General features: G+C 38.5%; 1 protein-coding gene across 2 annotated transcripts; it reads left to right on the forward strand.

Annotated features, from left to right (window-relative positions):
- The first annotated feature begins 11,661 nt into the window (after nt 1-11,661).
- sgk2a (serum/glucocorticoid regulated kinase 2a) lies at nt 11,662-18,217 on the forward strand. 2 transcript variants are annotated; one of them, XM_016238702.1, is made up of 13 exons: nt 11,662-11,794; nt 12,244-12,380; nt 12,472-12,524; nt 12,688-12,745; nt 12,941-13,024; nt 13,428-13,559; nt 13,891-14,003; nt 14,080-14,116; nt 14,200-14,286; nt 16,229-16,324; nt 16,420-16,575; nt 16,668-16,757; nt 16,909-18,217. In XM_016238702.1, the coding sequence occupies exons 2-13, from the start codon at nt 12,363-12,365 to the stop codon at nt 17,068-17,070; spliced, it is 1,086 nt and encodes a 361-aa protein (XP_016094188.1). In that variant the 5' UTR covers nt 11,662-11,794; nt 12,244-12,362; the 3' UTR covers nt 17,071-18,217. The 2 variants fall into 2 exon arrangements, with proteins under 2 accessions (XP_016094188.1, XP_016094189.1); XM_016238703.1 differs by lacking the exon at nt 12,941-13,024.
- The last annotated feature ends 2,554 nt before the right edge of the window (nt 18,218-20,771 follow it).

Consider the following 20,771-nt stretch of genomic DNA (forward strand, 5'->3'; position numbering starts at 1 on the left):
CAATTTGCCTACCGTAGCAATAGGAGCACAGAGGATGCAGTATGCACAGTGCTGCACTCGGTACTCACACACTTGGACAATAACAACACATATGTACGGATGTTGTTTGTTGACTTCAGCTCAGCATTTAACACTGTCATTCCCTCCAAGCTGACCACTAAACTTGGAGACCTGGGCATGAACACCTCACTCTGCAACTTTTCTGACCAACAGGCCTCAGCATGTTAGGTCAGGCCACACCTGCTCCACCACGATCACATTCAACACCGGCGTACCACAGGGCTGTGTGCTGAGCCCATTCCTCTACTCCCTCTACACCCACGACTGCAGGCCTATGCATGGATCCAACTCCATCATCAAGTTTGCAGATGACACCATGGTGATCGGCCTCATCAGAGACAACGATGAGACTGCCTACAGGGAGGAGGTACAGCACCTGGCCGCATGGTGCGCTGACAACAACCTGCTCCTTAACACCAGTAAGACAAAGGAGCTTATTGTGGACTTCAGGAAGAAGAAAGGAAACATGCATGACCCCATCCACATTAACGGGACAGTTGTTGAACTTGTCTCCAGCTTCAAGTTCCTGGGAACCCACATCTCGGAGCCAGGTCAAGAAGGCTCACCAGCACCTCTTCTTCCTTAGGACACTGAAGAAGAACCAGTTGTCTTCAGCCATCCTGGTGAACTTCAGTTGCTGACCGCAAGGCACTGCAGAGGGTGGTGAAAACCGCCCAACGCATCACAGGGACACCACTTCCTGCTATTGAGGACATCAGAGGAAACACTGTCTACGTCGAGCTCGCAGCATTCTTAAGGACTCCTTTCACCTTGACCATAGACTGTTTTTAAAGCTGTTTTTTATTTATTTAAAGCTCCCTGCCCTCCGGGAGGCGCTTCAGGAGCCTCCGGACAAGGACCAGCAGACTTAGGAACAGCTTTTTCCCTACAGCTGTCTCCTTACTGAATTCTGCCCGCTGACTCCCCCCCCACACACCACACACACACTCCTCACCACTACATCTGGTTTACCAAAAAAAAAACTGTTACACTTGTTATTACTTGCACTACTGTCTGTACATCCAGAATACCGAATGATCCATTTGCTCACTGGAATATTTTCTATGCACTTTTTTAAATGTCCATTGCACTTGTGTTTTGTACAGCTTAATGTATCGCTTACATATTCATTTGTAAATGATGTTCATATGTTCATACTTTTCTGCTTATAGTGTACATAAACTTATTACATAATCCATCTGTATAGTATGTTCATAGTACACCTATCTGTATATCATGCTGATAGTATTTAAAAATCTGTAAATTATGTCCATAGTACTGCCTTATCTGTATATTTATTGTACATTTGTAACATATTGGAGACACTGTATATCCTGTACTTACTGCTTATTGCACTTCTGGTTAGATGCTAACTGCATTTCGTTGCCTTGTACCTTACATGTGCAATGACAATAAAGTTGAATCTAATCTAAGTTGAATCTAATGAGAGCAGGGAGAGCAGCAATAACCCCCCAAAACAAAACCATATGCTAATATCCCCCAACACAAACTGATAGCAAAATCTCAAAGCCTTACGCAACAAGCATGTTGCCCTTAACCAATGACCAATCAAATATGATGCCAAAACCCGCATAACCTGTAGCAACAATTCAGTTGCTTTAAACAGAAGACCTAATGAATATGTTGCCAATACCTTAAAAGCTTAATCAACATGTTCTCAATAACACCAGATAGACTTAAGAAAAACATGTTCCAATTCAACTACAGCTTTCAGAACAAGCATGTTCCGAATAACGACCGGATTGCTCTGGAACAATCATGTTCCAAATATGACTAGAGAGCTTAAGAACAAGCATGTTCCCAATATGACTATGGCTTTTAGAACAAGCATGTTCCAATAACAACCAGATAGCTCTGGGACAAGCATGTTCCCGACAATACAACTATAACTTAAGAACAAGCATGTTCCCAATAACAACCAAGCTTAAGAACAAGCATGTTCCCAATACTACTAGACAGCTTAAGAACAAGCATGTTCCCAATATGTCTACAGCTTTCAGAACAAGCATGTTCCGAATAAAGTCCGGATTGCTCTGGGACAAGCATGTTCCCAACAATACAGCTATAACTTAAGAACAAGCATGTTCCCAATAACGACCAGGTAGCTTAAGAATTAGCATATTTCCAATATGACTAGACAGCTTAAGAACAAGCATGCTCCCAATATGACTATAGCTTTTAGAACAAGCATGTTCCAATAACAACCAGATAGCTCTGGGACAAACGTGTTCCCGACAATACAACTATACTTAAGAACAAGCATGTTCCCAATAACGACCAGGTAGCTTAAGAATTAGCATATTTCCAATATGACTAGACAGCTTAAGAACAAGCATGCTCCCAATATGACTATAGCTTTTAGAACAAGCATGTTCCAATAACAACCAGATAGCTCTGGGACAAACGTGTTCCCGACAATACAACTATACTTAAGAACAAGCATGTTCCCAATAACAACCAAGCTTAAGAACAAGCATGTTTCCAATATGACTAGACAGAACAAGCGTGTCTGATATAAGAACAGAATCAACGCTGAACTGACGGCTGCATCCGAAACTGGAAAATGCTGCCTTCGGAGGACACATTTCAAGGTAGGAAGTCATCGAGACATGTTGAATCCAAAATTAGCTTCAATTCCTGCCTCCTGAGATATTAAAAGGCAGAATAGATGTATCCTTTGCTGCCTTGATACCCACAATCCTGTGTGTTCTATCCTGTGATGGTTGATCAAATAAATCTTGGTTGGTTATCACCAAGATCGTTCTATTTGTTGTAGATCATTGAACCATTAAGCGGTCTCAGAAGCATGTCCGATATCAGTTTCGTGAGTTACCTTCATGAACAAACGCTGCCTGCGAAGTCATTAGCTGCTAGGCGGTGAGGCAGCATGTCAGCAGCCTAGGTTTTCGGATGCAGACGACTTCAACTGAACAATGACTGTTTACCATTTTCTCTTGGAGCTGCATCGCGGCAGAAATGATTCCGTTTGCACCATGGTCGTTATTTCCTGCCGCTTAAATCTGTGCTGTAGTGCTATAAAAATTAGTCTCGCATAGCCAGACCTTCAGACTGACGGCTGAAGGTCTGGAATTCATGGCAGCTTTTATTTGGCCATGAGGCCGTTTGACCGACATGTCAAACAACCAATCACAGTTCGTTTCATTCAGCGGCACATTTCGAGGCGTGGAAATGTTGCCTCAATAACAGACCGGTGTGTAAAACTTTCGGACGTGTTTTGAAAGATTCTGTGCTGCAAACTTAAATATTTTACATACTTGTAAGCACTCGTCATCACAGTTGTAAACACGTCGGCTTTCTTTTTTCGTAAGGGTTTGGAAACACGGCATCTTTGTTTCCAGCGGAACGTTAAAGAACTTGACACACGCGTCTCCCGTAAATCCTGTATAATTCAACCAATCCGATGACAACTTCGAAACTCCTGAAGTGTTTCCACTTTGTGTGCCGTATGCATCAGATGTTCAGCCAAAGGTCCAAAGCCGTGACGTCTGAGGCTGAGACTATATAAAAATAAAGTCGACTTGACTAGGTTAAAGGGGACATAACACACACAGTTTTGGACAATCTCATGTTAATCTTGAATACCTATAGTGTAGTACTGCATCATTCATATCCCTGGAGAGTCTTCAGTTTTATTCGATTTATAAAAGAAAGATACAGCTTGTGATTCTCTCCGAAAACAGCCAAGCTCCTGGAGGCGAGCCGTGGATGGAGCTGAAGAGTCGCAAGCACTTACACTTACTAACAATCACAGACATTTGAGCAGTTTTACAGCAGTTCCTATATGACCGGGATCTTTTATCACTGGGGCTTCTCCATCTTCCAGTACCAAACGATGTGCAAATCCAGTGTCAGAATGTACCTTGTTATAAAACATTTGTCACTGAAATGACGGGAACAAACAAACACGCTTGAGAACTCCGTTGCTGCCTTGGAAAAACAAATTGCATCCACTGTTCACATAACACTGAATAAGGTTATTTTTTCCTCACTTCCAAAAACTCACTCTTTAGAGATATTAGGCTTGTTCAACTTCATGCGGCGCCGCAAAGATCGGCTGCCGCCTGTCAAAAACAATGAATTCTGGTTACATTAAAAATGCTTTTGTCCAACATTGATCGGCGATGCAACCGCCCTACGGTCACATGTGGATTCAAAGTACCGCGAGAGCAAAACGGGACCAGCCGCCTAGGTCAGGCACTGCAAAAGCTTTGATGACGACACACTTAATTCTCATTGGTTAGATTCTGTTATGACAAGCACGATGTGTGTTGCATGCTTATTCTAACAATTCAATTCCTATGATGCTCACAAATCTGTGTTTTTATAACAGTAAAAGCATTTTTAGGTAGACACACATTGTCACGTTCCCACTAAATTGGTATTTAAATAGCATATGTTAATGTTTAACTTATTCATTAACAGATGGCACTGTAAGCAGTATAAAAAGTGTTTCTGTTGCTTTATGAAAACATTTCTGACACATCTGCGTATTTGACAAATGTTGCATTTAATTCACTTCATCTGTGAATGTATGCAAACACTACGAGAGCGTCATTACCAGGAGCAGAAAGTGTCTGGCTTTAATTCCGCCCGACTGCAAGCGGCTACTCTCTCCAGCCGGAGACAGGCTAGTGTAGTTCCTCTCGAACAACCTAGGCTGTGTCCGAAATCGCCCCCTATACCCTCATTCACTGTTCCCTACATTAGGTCACTAATTCAGTTCACTAGAAGGAGTGAATGAAAACGAGTAGTGAATTCGGACACTGAGTGCACCGGAAGGAATGCCGCTTTTGCATAGCTTGTGCTTGCTGTTTATTAATCATTTGAAACTAGCAAACTAGCAGCTCCAGTAGTAAGATTAAAGGATTTATCTTGAACTCTGTCACGGAAATTATTTATAAACCCTAATCAAACAATTTAATAATCAATTTACAATGAATTTGTACCCGTGTTGTACATTATGCTGTACGCCATGGATGAGTGCTTTGTAAAAGTGAACGGATTGATTATTCAGCTGCGGGCGCCATCTTCTGGCGAGATGCAGAAATTCATTCGGCGACGAGATCCGACTGCAGTGCTTTCATTAGAGCTGCACGATTAATCATTTAAAGATCGCGATCTTGACTCAAACACCCACGCAATCCTATTCCTGAATGACAATGATTCAGCTATGTCTATTACGACTTTCACATCGCCAGCGTCAGTGGAGCGTACCTACTGATCTGCTATTTAAGCTTCTTCTTCTTCTTCTTCTTCTTATGAGACTAACATTTCTAAACGCTACTCCTCCTAGAGCTTTCAAGCTAGAACCGCCATCTGTGTCATGAATCCGGTCCATGAACTTCCGTCTGCTTACCATCAGAGGTCACCCTTTCCATTACATTGACTCTCGCACTACACCAACTGTTGCTTATCATCCCGGACTACATATCCCATCATTCATTGCACTGATTGCACACAGCTGCTTCACATCACTCACTCACCATATAACACTCACTCAAACTACCATTCACGGCTGAGTAGTGCTTAGCCTGTTAGTTTCCCTAGTTCCTGTTATCCGTCCCGCCTTGCCTTGCCTTGCCGGTTTTCTCGGTTCTGATCTTTGCCTGTCTCCCTGGATTTATCCCTCTAGTCTCGCCCCTGTGATTCTGTCTGCTGATCGTCAACCTATGCTAGCCCTAGGACTATTCTTGTGTTTTGCCCGCCATATACCTGTTTGCCTTTGTTCGACCCTGCCTGTTATGACCACATCTCTGTCTTCTGTTCAGAATAAAGCTTGCACATGGATCCACACGTCTCACGTCTTCAGCCCCGTAACAATCTGACTCGGGTTGCTATATCTTTTCAGACTGATCCGACTCATAGTTTTCATAAAACTGAAGTTTAAAAATCCCATAGACTTACATTGATGGGATGTTCAGATGAGCCAAGACTATTCAAACTCCAACTATCAAAATTCAAATCTAAACACACTGAAGCCCATTAGACTCAATCAATCTTCCCTTCTATGTACTATTTCTAATCCATTCAAACTCATTTAAACTCATCTAATATTTCTTATCTATCTATCCTAGCGACATGCTAATCTTGCTAGAAACATACTAACAACATGTTAGTAGCATGCTAATCATGCTAGCAACGTACTAATCATGTTAGAAATATGCTAGCGACATGCTAGTAACTTGCTAATCATGCTAGCAACATGCTAGTTACTTGTTAATCATGCTAGCAACATGCTAGTAACATGCTAACATTACCGCGGGAAGTAGGGGTGCTGGCTCGGAGCTAAAGAAAAAATGGGGGTGCTGGGGGGTGCGGTGTTAAAAATAAATTTAATTAAATTTTGTAACAAAAAAGAAATAAAACTAATTTTATTATTATTATTATATTCATTAAAATCATAGGGGAAAAAAGCTTAACGACAATAAGCAACAATTGTCGCGTGACGTCACCACGTCCGCATCCGTCATTGAAGATTTAAAAATACACCAGTCAACATGGCGAGAAAACGTGTTTCTGCCGACCGAGCCTTGAGCTGGCGATAAGGAAGCAGACCTGGAGCCTATGCCTAGTGGGCAGCCAACCAGCAGTAGGCATACGCATTCATCTTATTTTGTTTTAGTAGTATTAATTCTAACAATAATTAATTCTAATTCTAACAATTCTTCCTGATTATCCAGTCAGTATGGTAGGCTACTCTAAGAAGCCCTTTATTGTGGTCACACTGTACATGAGTTAAGTCAAATCAATTTGACTGTGTAGCCTATAAGTTGTTTAAAACTTTTATCATATACTGATAAAAAAAAAAAACATTTGTTGCCATGACTTTCTGATCATATTTTTCCCCTGTAACACGTCTGTACCCAAATGAAGAATTAACGAGCATGTCTACAGCTATTACAAAGAAACAGAAAGAGCGACATTTACCTCAGCAACAACTATGTCGCATTCTCGCATCGCGATCTTTAACGTTATCTTTTCGTGGATCAAAACTAATGCTTAAGGTTAATTCAATATATAATAATAATTAAAAAAAAAAAGTTACATCAACAATAAAATAGTACAATGATGAAGTCGCTTAGCTTATTTTAAACATAAAAATTGAACAAAACGAATAAACTGATGACTTGGTGTAACCAAGTCTTTGTATTTTCCCCTTTGTGGCTCATTATTATTATTAATAATAATAAAAAAACATAGGCCCACAATGAAGTAGTATCATTAAGAAATTCACATATTAAACTGAAGTTTCATTAACAAAATTACAATTTTGTTTATAAAATTTGTAACGCAAATATAATGGATTTCCCCTTTTAAAACGATCTTAATTTGTGGTTCATTGTTATTAAAACAGATCAGTCATAAAGTAGTACAATGGCAAATTCGGATTTATTAAACCTTTAACTCTTATTAACAAATTGATGAAGACAGAGCCTATACTTGCGTTGTAACCCAAATAAATAAGGTTTCCCTTATTTAAAACGAATGCTTAGTTTGTGGTTCATCTTTGTTTTTTAATGAAAACACAGCAACAATAAAGAGCAACTCAGTTATTTTAAACGAAGAAACGAAACGTTTATTAACAAAAGTTCTCTTGCGCTTGGATCCGCCACCAGTCATTTGGCTTCCCTCTCGTCACGTGACTCCTGCGGCTCCGGGCTGCTTGGAACAGATGCGCGGCCCCTCAGAACTGTAGCGTCCCGTGTCCAGCTGAACTAAATTGATTTTATTTTTTTTATTTCTTGTAACACCGACTACAGGACAAAGCCTGTGTATTGCACACTTATAACTTCGCTCCTGGGAAAACTCGACATCAGCCCCCCCCCCTGCTCAAAATGTGTTCCCGCGGCTATGGATGCAACACATTGCTAACATATTACTAGCATGATTTACCACTTTGTTAGCATCTTTTAATGAGTTGCTAGCATGTTACAAACATGAGTTAACACATTGTGAATATATGTTTCGATAGTAACATACTAATCATGCTAGAAACATGCGAGCGACATGCTAATAACTTGCTAATCATGCGCGCGACATGCTAGTCACTTGCTAATCATGCTAGCAATATGCTAGCTAGTAACATGCTAGAAACAGGCTAGTCACCTTTGCTAGTCATGCTAACAACATGCTAGTCACTTGTTAATCATGCTAATAACATGCCAGTCACTTGCAAATAATGCTATCAACATGCTAGTTACTTACTAGTCATGACAACAACATGCTAGTAACAGGCTAATCATGTTAAAAACATGCTAATCATGCTAGAAACATGTTATCAACATCTATCTAATCTATCTAAATCAAACTTCAGGCTTTTGCAGCTGCTTTAATCTTTCATGCTAGGCTTTCTCAAGCCAACCTAAAGTTTGTCTTGACAATCTTTTTAATGTAGTTTATGCTGCTGCTGATCCAGAAAGAGCAACACAAACAGTCTTTTCAATCACACATCATTATTTCTGTGTTACAGACATTAAATAACATTTAAAGTACTGGGATAAAAGTTTATAGTTTGGGTATAAACACTTATTCTCTACATTAGCGATCAAAATGAAAGTATCTTAACACTTGTATGCATTGTAACGCTTATCCTCTTCCGCCAGGAGGTGGCGACAACTGCCCATTTAAAAAATGATTTGTCATTGAATCATTCTTTCAGGAGATTCCAATTGTGAAACAGGTCTTTATGAATTGAGACACTAGCTATGTTTCCATCCAAAGATTTGAATTAAACTTATGCGCAAAACCTGAATATCGCATTAAAACATATGCGAATAAAGCGTTTCCATCTAACGAGTCAAAGAGAACAAAGTTACAGACATTAAATAACATTTAAAGTACTGGGATAAAAGTTTATAGTTTGGGTATAAACACTTATTCTCTACATTAGCGATCAAAATGAAAGTATCTTAACACTTGTATGCATTGTAACGCTTATCCTCTTCCGCCAGGAGGTGGCGACAACTGCCCATTTAAAAAATGATTTGTCATTGAATCATTCTTTCAGGAGATTCCAATTGTGAAACAGGTCTTTATGAATTGAGACACTAGCTATGTTTCCATCCAAAGATTTGAATTAAACTTATGCGCAAAACCTGAATATCGCATTAAAACATATGCGAATAAAGCGTTTCCATCTAACGAGTCAAAGAGAACAAAATCGTCACTTCCTGTTAAACTGTGGCACTAAATATCACTAAGAATATAGCAGAAGCCACTGAATATAATAATGTTCATATATGATCTAAATTACTTGCACCTCGGAGCGAGCAGACATAATACAATACATGCTGTCAATGCTTTCGGAGGTGGATGCTGCTGTTTGGGAACGCAGTCATGTAAGACAGTAATTATACAGAAATACTTTGATGACAGACTTTCCTCAGGCATCTCAGAACGACCAGAACAACATATAGATGCTGTGAACGAGATCAAGTTAGTCAAGTTAGTCAAGTTAGTCAAGTTATCCTGTCTCATAGCGCACAGTCACGTGACTTTTTCAATGCTCATGGAGGAATTTATTCGGTAAATGTGTTTCCATCGTAGTTTACGCGCATTTTCTCTTATCGGATAAAAAGTTGATCCTACTCAAATGTGCGCATACGTTTTTTTATGCGCATAAATTCTAAAAATGCGCATAAAAAACATGCGCACATTTGAGTAGGATCAACTTTCATCTTGGCGTTTCCATCCAGCGTTTTTTATGCGATATTCCAAAATGCTTATAAAAATAGGTGGATGGAAACGCAGCTTGACTCCTTCATTGATTTTTATTTATTTTATTTTTTTATTTTGTTAAAATTAATATATATTTTTAAAAAGACGTAAGCAATGAACATTTTGTCAGAACCACTAGTAAATTATCTTATTTGGTTTAGTTTTCTAATCTTTTTTTCTTCAGAATCGTGAGAGAATCGTGATCTCCAATTTATATATATAAAAAACATGATTCTCAATTTATCCAGAATCATGCAGCTCTAATTTACATGTTGTTTATTGCGGCATATAATTAATTAAAATAGAAGTTTAATTTCACAAAGTAGGCTACAAGTTGATTTCAAAATGCACCTACATTTTTTGCGTTTTGTGTTTTTCTGTTGAATAAAAGACTATATATTTCATCATTGAGGATTTCTTTAAAAACATCTAAAAATCTCGTCTCGTCCGTCTCGTTCTCGTGAAGCCAGTCTCGTGTCTCGTCTCGTGGGATAAGTGTCTCGTCACACCCCTAGTATTTAGTATAGTTTCTAGTTAGTATGACAAATGCACTATATGGATAATGTTCATGGAAAAATAAACAAGCTAACATGCAGTATATTATACATATTTCGATCCATCTCTCTCTGTATATATTTTAGTGTGTCAAGTGCGGTTTTGACAGTGTCACCTAGTAAATGATGCGATTGCTTGCAGACTGCATGACATGTAGCCCAAGAACTTAACAGCCTACGCCATCTAGAGTTTCATGTCTGCATGTCGTGGACTTAAATAGATCATGTTCTTGAGCAAAATAAGCAAGCTAATATGCAGTACAATGTATATATTTGATTCCATATATCAGGGGTGGCGAACGTCAGTCCTGGAGAGCCGCAGCCCTGCAGAGTTTTGCTTCAACCCTAATCAAACACACCTGAACAAGCTAATCAAAGTCTGAAGGGTTGCTAGAAAGCTAAAGGCAGGTGAGTTTTAATTAGGGTTGGAGCTGAGCTCTGCAGGGCTGCGGCTCTCCAGGACTGGAGTTCGCCACCGCTGCCATATATGTACAGATTCCAGTCTAAATTTTTTTAGTGTAAAAAAAAAAAGCAGCTTCTTTTGAAGAGTGTGCAAGTGCACATGTGCTGTAGTACGCGGAGAGATCGAATCCATCCATCCTCCAACAAACTGCTTGTGCTCTCTAGTGTCAGAAAATCTCAGGACGCAGGCAGGTAAAGACACTGGATGGATGGATGGCTAGTGCGGTGGAATCAGACATCTGGAAATAGTGACGTTTTAAATAGCAAAGGTTTAAATATAATTATCATTTGGCAAATTTATGAGCATGCTTAACTTGCAAGGACACAAAATGTCCTCAAAAGTCGGTTATCATGTACAAACACTTTATCTAAATAAGGGCACTCAACAGACTTCTGTAGCTTTTATATGCAGCTAATAAATACTGACCCAAATCCACACCCAGTTCTGCATTTTCAAAATAAAAACAAAAGATTATTTAGACTTGCTTTATTTATGTATCGTTTTTACAAAGGAAAATGTCCCCAAATGGAGGTTTTGTCAGATTAAACTCATTTCTGGGGACACATTTGTCTCCAAAGCATAGTGAAGTATTTGTACACACACACACACACACACACACACACTGTGTTCTGCATACAGTGCGTCTCTCTGGCTCACACACACACACACACACACACACAGTGCGTCTCTCTGGCTCACACACACACACACACACACAGTGTTCTGCGTGCAGTGCGTCTTTCTGGCTCACACACACACACACACACACACACACAGTGCTCTCTCTGGCTCACACTCACACATAGGCTCTCATATCTCTGGGTTGATCATTCACCCGGGCCAAAGCAGCTGCATAACCAAATGTTTCTGAGACACGGGCAGAAAATTATGCACTTCAATAACAGTTTATCAGTAAAACTTCATCAACTCTATATTTAACCCGACTCCAAACAAACGGGTGAGTTGTTTTTCAGAACCTTTTCATTTTTAACAACTTATTTCAAAAACATGTTTTGTCTATGACATTGTGTTTGTTTTGTTTTTATTTATTTTTGTTTGTTTTATTGGAAAATATAGAATGCAAACTGCTTGTTATTTATTTATTTATTTAACTCATCCAGTAAACAGATGGTGTTGAGTAAGATGACTAAAAGCATGAATCACTTAATGATTATGATCATCAGGACAGTGTGATCTTTTTGTTTTCCTCCACTGTGTCTATCAAACAAACAACACATTTAGTCAACCCTGTACACACTAAGTAGTAGACGTAACCTTTAGGAACATAGTGTTTATTCATAGTCCTAATTTGCAGGAGAATTGCAAAGCTCTGTTTACCGTGTAAACTTGTTCATGCTGAGTTACCAAACGCCCTTCATGGGTCTGTTGTGTCACAAAAACCTGAAGATCCAGTTAGTGAGTGGCAGAGCAGCATAAGGGCTCAGCGCTGCTGGACACTTCAGATCTTCACAGATTTGACTGACACTCGGGACACGGACTGCTGTCAAACACAGCACGAACACAAGATGGCTCATTATAATCCCGTAAGAACTTTTATTCTTCACTCTTGAGGTTGTAGATTCGCCAGGCTTGGTTTGGATTGATATGTTTAACATATTTCACTGTCCTCTTCAGTCCTTATCATCTCCATTAGACGAGGTCAATCTGGGTGTGTCTGTCAATCCTCAGTAAGATCACACTTTTATTAGTCATTTGTCAGAAGAATCCTGTAAACCTTTCATATGTACATGATGGATGTATGCTCATAGATAGTGATTGTGGTGCAGTGGTGATTATATATTGTAGTAATTTGTGCTAGACTGTTCATTTGTATTGTCTTGTGTGCTTCAGTGCCAAACCCACTGACTTTGACTTTCTGGCTGTGATTGGTAAAGGAACATTTGGGAAGGTGAGGCGCGTCTGATGCCACTATCTGATTAACTGTGTCCCGTATGACTTCACCAATCATTAACGCTTCAGAAGGAAGTCTGCGAAGGTTACCTTGATGAAAGAAATGTTTTGTGTTGTGTTTTTCCTTTGGGATTGTTTTAAAGGCATAAGAGAAAGCACAGAAATGCTATGTGAGCTATCATGTCAATTGCAGGTGCTTCTAGCAAAACTGAAAGCAGATGGAAAATTCTATGCAGTGAAAGTTTTGCAAAAGAAGGTTATATTGAAGAAAAAAGAGGTTGGTGTATATTTAATTGTATTTTATACATGCAACCAGTTTTCCATATAACCAGCCCTGGAGAGACTATAGTGTTGCATATGAAAGATCAAAAGCCTCATTGCTCTGATAATGATAGAATCTAATCTAATCTGACTTTTACTCTGTCCTTTGTACCATGGCAATCTGTTACACTGCTTGCTGGCCAAAGGACTACAGTAGTTGTAGCAGTAACTAATATTTAGTAGCTAATAGTTTGATCCCAGTATGTAGCCTAATACACAAGCGTTGTAAAGTTGCATTATCATTGAAAAGCTCCTCTTGAAACTGCAGCATTGTCGCTTGTCTCTCTCTGTCCTGGATGGTGTCAGCTCATATCTGTATTCTCTTGTTCACCTCCATCAATGCTGCTTGTGTGCAACAGCAAAAGAATATAATGGCAGAGAGGAACGTGCTGCTCAAGAGTCTGAAACACCCTTTTCTGGTCGGGCTGCACTACTCCTTTCAGACCCCGGAGAAGCTGTATTTTGTCCTGGATTACGTCAACGGTGGAGAGGTATGGGAAGAAATCATCACGTGTGTGTGTGTGTGTGTGAGAGAGAGAGAGAGAGAGAGAGAGAGTTTAGATGTAATCCCCTTTGCAATCATTAACATTTTCATTAGTAACTGTAATTTAATTACACATTTTTTGGATTACAATTACATTTCTTTAGAAACTAAATTACGTAACGCTGTTACATGTAACTAGTTACTACCCAACACTGTTTATAAGACTTATATAAGACCATTAACTCTTTTTTTTACTCTTAAACTGGTGGAAACAAGCAGCATAATCAAATCGAATGTGTTAAAAGCAGATCTAAGTGGCTCTTTCTTTCCCCCTGCAGTTGTTTTATCACCTGCAGAGAGAGCGGTGTTTCTCAGAGGCACGAGCTCGCTTCTACACGGCGGAGGTGGCCAGTGCCATCGGATACCTTCACTCTCTCAATATAGTGTACAGGTCAGTAACTGCAGCGCTTTCCCTTCATATCTCAGCTGGCCTGAACTCACCTGCATGTCTTTATGCTCCCATCTAGAGATCTCAAGCCAGAAAACATTCTATTAGACCACCAGGTAAAACAGCCGTTCAGGACGTGTGTGCTAATGAATGCTTTAGATTAGAGAGTGCATATAATTTGGTTTCTGATCTCTGTCAGGGTCATGTGGTGTTAACAGATTTTGGCTTGTGTAAAGAAGGCATAGAACCAGAAGGAACCACCTCAACCTTCTGCGGCACTCCAGAGGTACGAATCTTGAGTCGAGTCAGATTTACTTTTTACAATACACATTGTTTCAAAGCAGCTTTACAGAAATCATAATGTTAATGTTTATAATATTCTTATATCTTCATCCCTTATAGATGCATTTAGCAGATCAAAGCTGGATGATGATATAGTTTGCATTTTGAGACAATATAAGTAATCCAGCAGTTCAGCACATTCATGCATTTGGCAGAATCTTTGATTCAAAGTGACTACACTTTGTGACTACACTTTCTGATCAATGTGAAATTCATGGTTCACATTGATCAGTTTTTGCTATCTCTTTAAACACCAAGAGCTTGGCATTCTTGCGCAATGGTCTACTGTTTGAACAACAGGAAAATGTATGTGAATAAAGTTTCTTACAGTATACATCCAACTTTATATAAAAAGCTGGGCAATAATGTAGTTACATTTTGCAACAAAAATAATGACAATTATTTAAATGAATGAAATTTAATATATAGTACAGGTGCATCTCAATAAATTAGAATGTCGTGGAAAAGTTCATTTATTTCAGTAATTCAACTCAAATTGTGAAACTCGTGTATTAAATAAATTCAATGCACACAGACTGAAGTAGTTTAAGTCTTTGGTTCTTTTAATTGTGATGATTTTGCAAACTCACCAGACCTGAACCCCATAGAGAATCTATGGGGTATTGTCAAGAGGAAAATTAGAAACAAGAGACCAAAAAATGCAGATGAGCTGAAGGCCACTGTCAAAGAAACCTGGGCTTCCATACCACCTCAGCAGTGCCACAAACTGATCACCTCCATGCCACGCCGAATTGAGGCAGTAATTAAAGCAAAAGGAGCCCCTACCAAGTATTGAGTACATGTACAGTAAATGAACATACTTTCCAGAAGGCCAACAATTCACTAAAAATTTTATTTTTATTGGTCTTATGAAGTATTCTAATTTGTTGAGATAGTGAATTGGTGGGTTTTTGTTAAATGTGAGCCAAAATCATCACAATTAAAAGGACCAAAGACTTAAACTACTTCAGTCTGTGTGCATTAAATTTATTTAATACACGAGTCTCACAATTTGAGTTGAATTACTGAAATAAATGAACTTTTCCATGACATTCTAATTTATTGAGATGCACCTGTATATATCACTTTACAATAGTATAATATATGTTTGCAGATAAAAAAGGATATAATGTATATCGAACTTTATATATAGAGCAGTGCAATAATGCAGTTATAGTCTTTATTACCTATAGACCTTATGTGACAGAGAAACAGGTGCGCATCTTTAGAATTTTGTCTTTGAACTTCCATTTTTGAGGTAAAGAGTATATATATATATAACTTTACGTGAGTGTACTGCAAGTATGCAGGTAAAGTAGGATGTACTATGTCTCTCAATTTTAACATATCACAGGGCTATTATATAGTTTACATTTTTCGGTGATATAACAAATTACAGCAGTTGCGATCTGCTATATGTGACCCTGGACCACAAAACCAGTCATAAAGGTAAATTTCTCGAAATTGAGATTTATGCATCATCTGAAAGCTGAATAAATAATCTTTCCATTGATGTATGTTTTGTTAGGATAAGACAATATTTGGCTGCGATACAACTATTTGAAAATCTGGAATCTGAGGGAGCAAAAAAATCTAAATATTGAGAAAATCATCTTTAAAGTTGCTCAAATTAAGTTTTTAGCGGTGCATATTACTAATCAAAAAATGTTCTAAATAATCAAAAAACTAATCAAAAAAATGTTTGGCATAAAAGAAACATCGATCATTTTGACCCATACAATGTATTGCTGGCTATTGCTGCAAATATCCCCCAGCGACTTAACACTGCTTCTGTGCTCCAGGGTCACATATTGTACATACTGCTTAATGTGAGTGTATTACATTTTCCAGGTTGACAAAGTCATGTGATTTTCTCTCACTCTTAGTATCTGGCTCCTGAGATCCTACGGAAAGAGCCGTATGACCGCACTGTGGACTGGTGGTGTCTCGGAGCTGTGCTCCATGAGATGCTTTACAGCTTAGTAAGTTCACCCATTCACTGGATATATTTTAATCTTCTTGGCCCAAACGCAATGGATTATAATCACACTTCATTTGGGATGACTGTGGCACACAGCCTCCGTTCTACAGCCGGGACGTGTCTGAGATGTACGACGCGATCCTGCATAAACCTCTGCAGCTGGCGCCAGGGAAGTCGGAGGCCTCGAGTCACCTGCTGTACGGACTCCTGCAGAAAGACCAGCGTCGCCGGATAGGAGCCATTGCTGATTTTGTGAGTCTGATCCTCTGGAGGTCTTTGTCATTGTGAAACCGTTTATCAGGCCAAGCGTCACTGTTAATGTGTCAACTGTTCTGGTTTTGCAGTTGGAGATTAAAAATCATGTGTTCTTTGCCCCCATTAACTGGGACGACCTCTACCACAAGCGAATCACTCCTCCATATAACCCAAATGTGGTAGGTTCTCACAAACTCCCTCTGGCCTTTGGTCCTTATAGAGTACCAATACAAAGAGTATAACTGTACATCTTTATGTACACGTTCAGTTCTGTTTCAGTGTTAGACTGAAGGCGATATGTGTAATAAGAGTTCTGCCATGTTTCTCCAGAGAGGCCCAGCAGACCTTCAGCACATTGACCCAGAGTTCACCAGAGAGATGGTGCCCAACTCTGTGGGCCGCACTCCAGATCCCACCCCCAGCCTCGCCACCAGCAGCTCCAACGCCTTCAACGGCTTCTCATACATCTCTGGAGAAGACGGCTTCCTCTGAGGCTCCGACCGATGAAGGCTTCTCTCACCGTCAGGTCACTGAGCGCTGGAAAAACACTGGACTGTAATGAGGGCAAACGCTGTGAAGCTGGAAACTCAGCTGTCTGATGACGGGTTTTATGATGTTGTGCTCATTTTGCATTTCTCGTTTCATCAGCACGCACACATGCTCGTTGTGTAAGACTAAAGGACATTGCCGGAGACGGATTTGTTGATTGCACCACCGGCAAAGCATGCAGCTGTAGTTGCAAAATCTGTAAAAGTCTAGATTTCTGCTCTTGCTCGTCTTTTGGGGATTGTGGATCTGCTTGCCTCACTCTTGGCGACATCCTCATCTAACGTTCTTCATCTGATTATTGAAAAGCATGGAAAATTACACCTTTGCTTTGTAACGTTTTGTGCAAAATGTCTTGTAATGCAATGCTCTTCTGTTAAAAAATGTCACAAATCTATTTTATGTATGATCCGTAAATGTGAAGATAATTTGACCGTGCTTTATGAAATCATGTATTAATGCTCAGAAAGTCTTCAGAAATGTGTAACACCACTGTAAATGTTTTGTGGCTATACTGCTCATAATTAAGTATTTTTGTTTAAGGTTTAGTGAGATCTTTGCTAAAGGTTTCCTTAATCTTTGTGATATGTTAGAATTCACTGTGGGGGGGAAAATGTGCTGAGATTTTACTTCATTTTCCTCTGATGTGGCACTTTTTGTTTCCATATGACAAAGCAGCAATGAATTCACGCAAGACATTATATTCACACACTGTTCCTTCATTTTGACTTCACCAGTAAGCAGAGCATCTCCATCTGTTTCAATGGTAGCATTTACAACATTAAAGGTAACTGCCATTAAATTACTATAATAAAAATAACCATTTTATGATTTTATAATGAACCATTCACAAGACATTTAGACTGCACACAACCAGATATGGAAGGTATCATCTGCCAATTTTAAATAAATCAATTCAATTAAAAATGAAAACCAGATTAACAATTTCATTATAGAAAACTGTACACAAAATATGTGGCAAAATTGAAAATGAATGAAATGATTTATCTTTCATTTTAATTTTCACTGTGACAACGCATCGTCCCTGTCGAATTAAAAAATAAAATGCAGTTGGTGATTTGACATTTCATTTTCACTGCAATCTCGAGGCAAGACTGCCAGTACTAAATTGAAAAGGCAAAAGTGGCAAAGAAAATGCAAATACAGTTTTTACAAAGCTTTTTATTAATGCTCACGCAACAATAGTGATACAATTCAAATTAAAATGTAAAGTTTAGCTTTTGTTTTATTGTGTCTTTTATTTGTTTTCATTTTCAAAGTCAACCTGTATGCAAATTCTGTGTTAATCAGTGGGCTTATTGTTCAAGTTGAGTAAAAAGTCAGGTCTGTATAATGAGAAACGTTCTCATATTAATGACTAAATATCTTATAATGAGAAACTTTATCATAAGTCATTATTATATGATAAAGTTTCTCATTATTATGACAGAATCATATTTTAAACTCAACTGTGGCAGAAACGGGCCTCCATACTTACACCCGCAGACACGCTAGTCACGTGAACAATAAGGCCTGCCCACTGATTAACACAGAATTTGCATACAGGTTGACTTTGAAAATAAAAACAAATAAAAGAGACAATAAAACGAAAACTAAACTTTACATTTTAATTTGAATTGTGTCACAATAGGATTAATAAAAACTAATGGAAAAAACTATATTTGGTTTAAAGACAGACTGAAGCTGTCAATCTGAACTGGCTGAGCACTTATGAATATTTAGTTGTTTATTTTATTTATTTTTTATGGTTGTTAATACAGTAATAGTTCACCCAAACATGTAAATTCTGCACAATTTTCTCACCCACATGTCATTACAAACCTATACCTACTTCTGTGAAACTTTTAGATTATATACTTCCATATAATGAAGGAGGACTGGGACCATCAAGCTCACAAATGACAAGAAAAGCTATCCTATGATTAGGAATCTGGTTAAGGACCTTACAGCAATAGCAAATGAATCGGTGGCCATGGTACAGTTTGCTAGAGTCTCAGAGCTTGTTAGGATTCGCTGACAGACAAGCTGCATTACTCACCAATCACATTTTTGAGGTGTGACATTATAAATAAAGACAAACATAAATAAATGGCAATAAAAACCATGAGCCCTCACTCTAACCACAAATTATGTTGGATCTGGAAGAAAATCTTTTTGTATTTGGTACGTTTGTATTGTACACTATGGAGGACGAAAACTGCAACAGAAATAAATAAATAATTACACAAATAAATAAATAATATGCAAATAAATAAATACATGTCTGTATCAAAAATCTAAAAGGTGTGCATTATAACGGAGAACTACATGAACACTTCACAATTGGTTGTGTTACTGTAAGTAATTTTCCTCAAATGCTATTGAAGTTAGAAAAGTGTATACCAATGTCGAATGTAACTTTAGAGACGGTCCCTAGATTTGCGAATATCGAATACCTGGAAATGACACCTCTGACTATTCCGTTGGGTCGTTTGTAAAGTCACAGATACTGTACGTACAATACGGCTCAGTTTTTCTGTGTATCTTGCTCTGTTGAACGGAAAAAGTGACTTTACGTAGGCCATACTGGATTTACACCATGCTTCTCCTGTCAGCGGGAAAGCCGCGCCCCCAGCTATCACAAGACCCGACCAAGTCCATGGTTGACACCCTCTCATTAGCATGTTGTGCAGAGGAAAAATAATTGCGGAACTACGTTCAGAAATAAATGAGTGATCAAAGGAAAATAAATAGGATGAGTTTAGCATTTCCTTAAACATTTTTCATTTGCCTACACACATTTATTTATTTATTTGCATATTTATTTATTTAATTGTGTATTTATTTATTTATTGTTTTTGCAGGTTTCGTTCTCCATAAACCCGTGCTTATGTTGTGTGCTTGGCAAAGACAACATACTGATGTTGTACATGCTCGGTAAAAGTTCCCCACAAAAATAAATAAACAAAATAAAAAAATGCCTCGTTTATAATGGGTTTTAATGTTTTTGTCTCGTCGCTCCGGTCAGACAAGGCATCAACAGTATGTGAGGGGTGTAACATTTCCATCACACGCTTGAGGTATTCGGCCAATCACAACGCACTGGATAGCTGGCCAATCAGAGCACACCTCGCTTTTCAGACCGATGAGCTTTGTAAAAATCGACACGTTTCAGAAAGGCGGGGCATAGAGGAGCAACAATAATGTACAGTATGTGGAAAATAATGTGTTTTTTTAACTTTAAACCGCATAAACACATTTCATTACACCAAATACACAAAATAATGTTCTTTTTAGCAACATCATATGACCCCTTTAAACATTTTCCATTTGCCCACTAATTAATTTTATTTATTTGCCTACTTTAATCACACATTTAATTATTTATATATGTATTTAAACAAGAATACGTGTATTTATACACACAATTATTTATTTATTTGCTTATTTATTTTTAATTTCTGCAGGTTTGATTCTCCATAGTACACTTTCTTGTACCAATGCAAATAAAGTGTATTAAAAAGGAATCGTCGACACGTTTTGAACAAAAGTGAAAGATACAACCTAAAAAACACATGCCAGTTTTTAATTGGAAAGGTATAAATTACAACAATAAACAAAAAAATGGGGTGGGGTGGGGGGGGGGG

Source organism: Sinocyclocheilus grahami, unplaced genomic scaffold (genome assembly GCF_001515645.1).
Source record: "Sinocyclocheilus grahami isolate Dianchi unplaced genomic scaffold, SAMN03320097.WGS_v1.1 scaffold545.1, whole genome shotgun sequence".
Taxonomy (NCBI): Eukaryota; Metazoa; Chordata; class Actinopteri; order Cypriniformes; family Cyprinidae; genus Sinocyclocheilus; species Sinocyclocheilus grahami.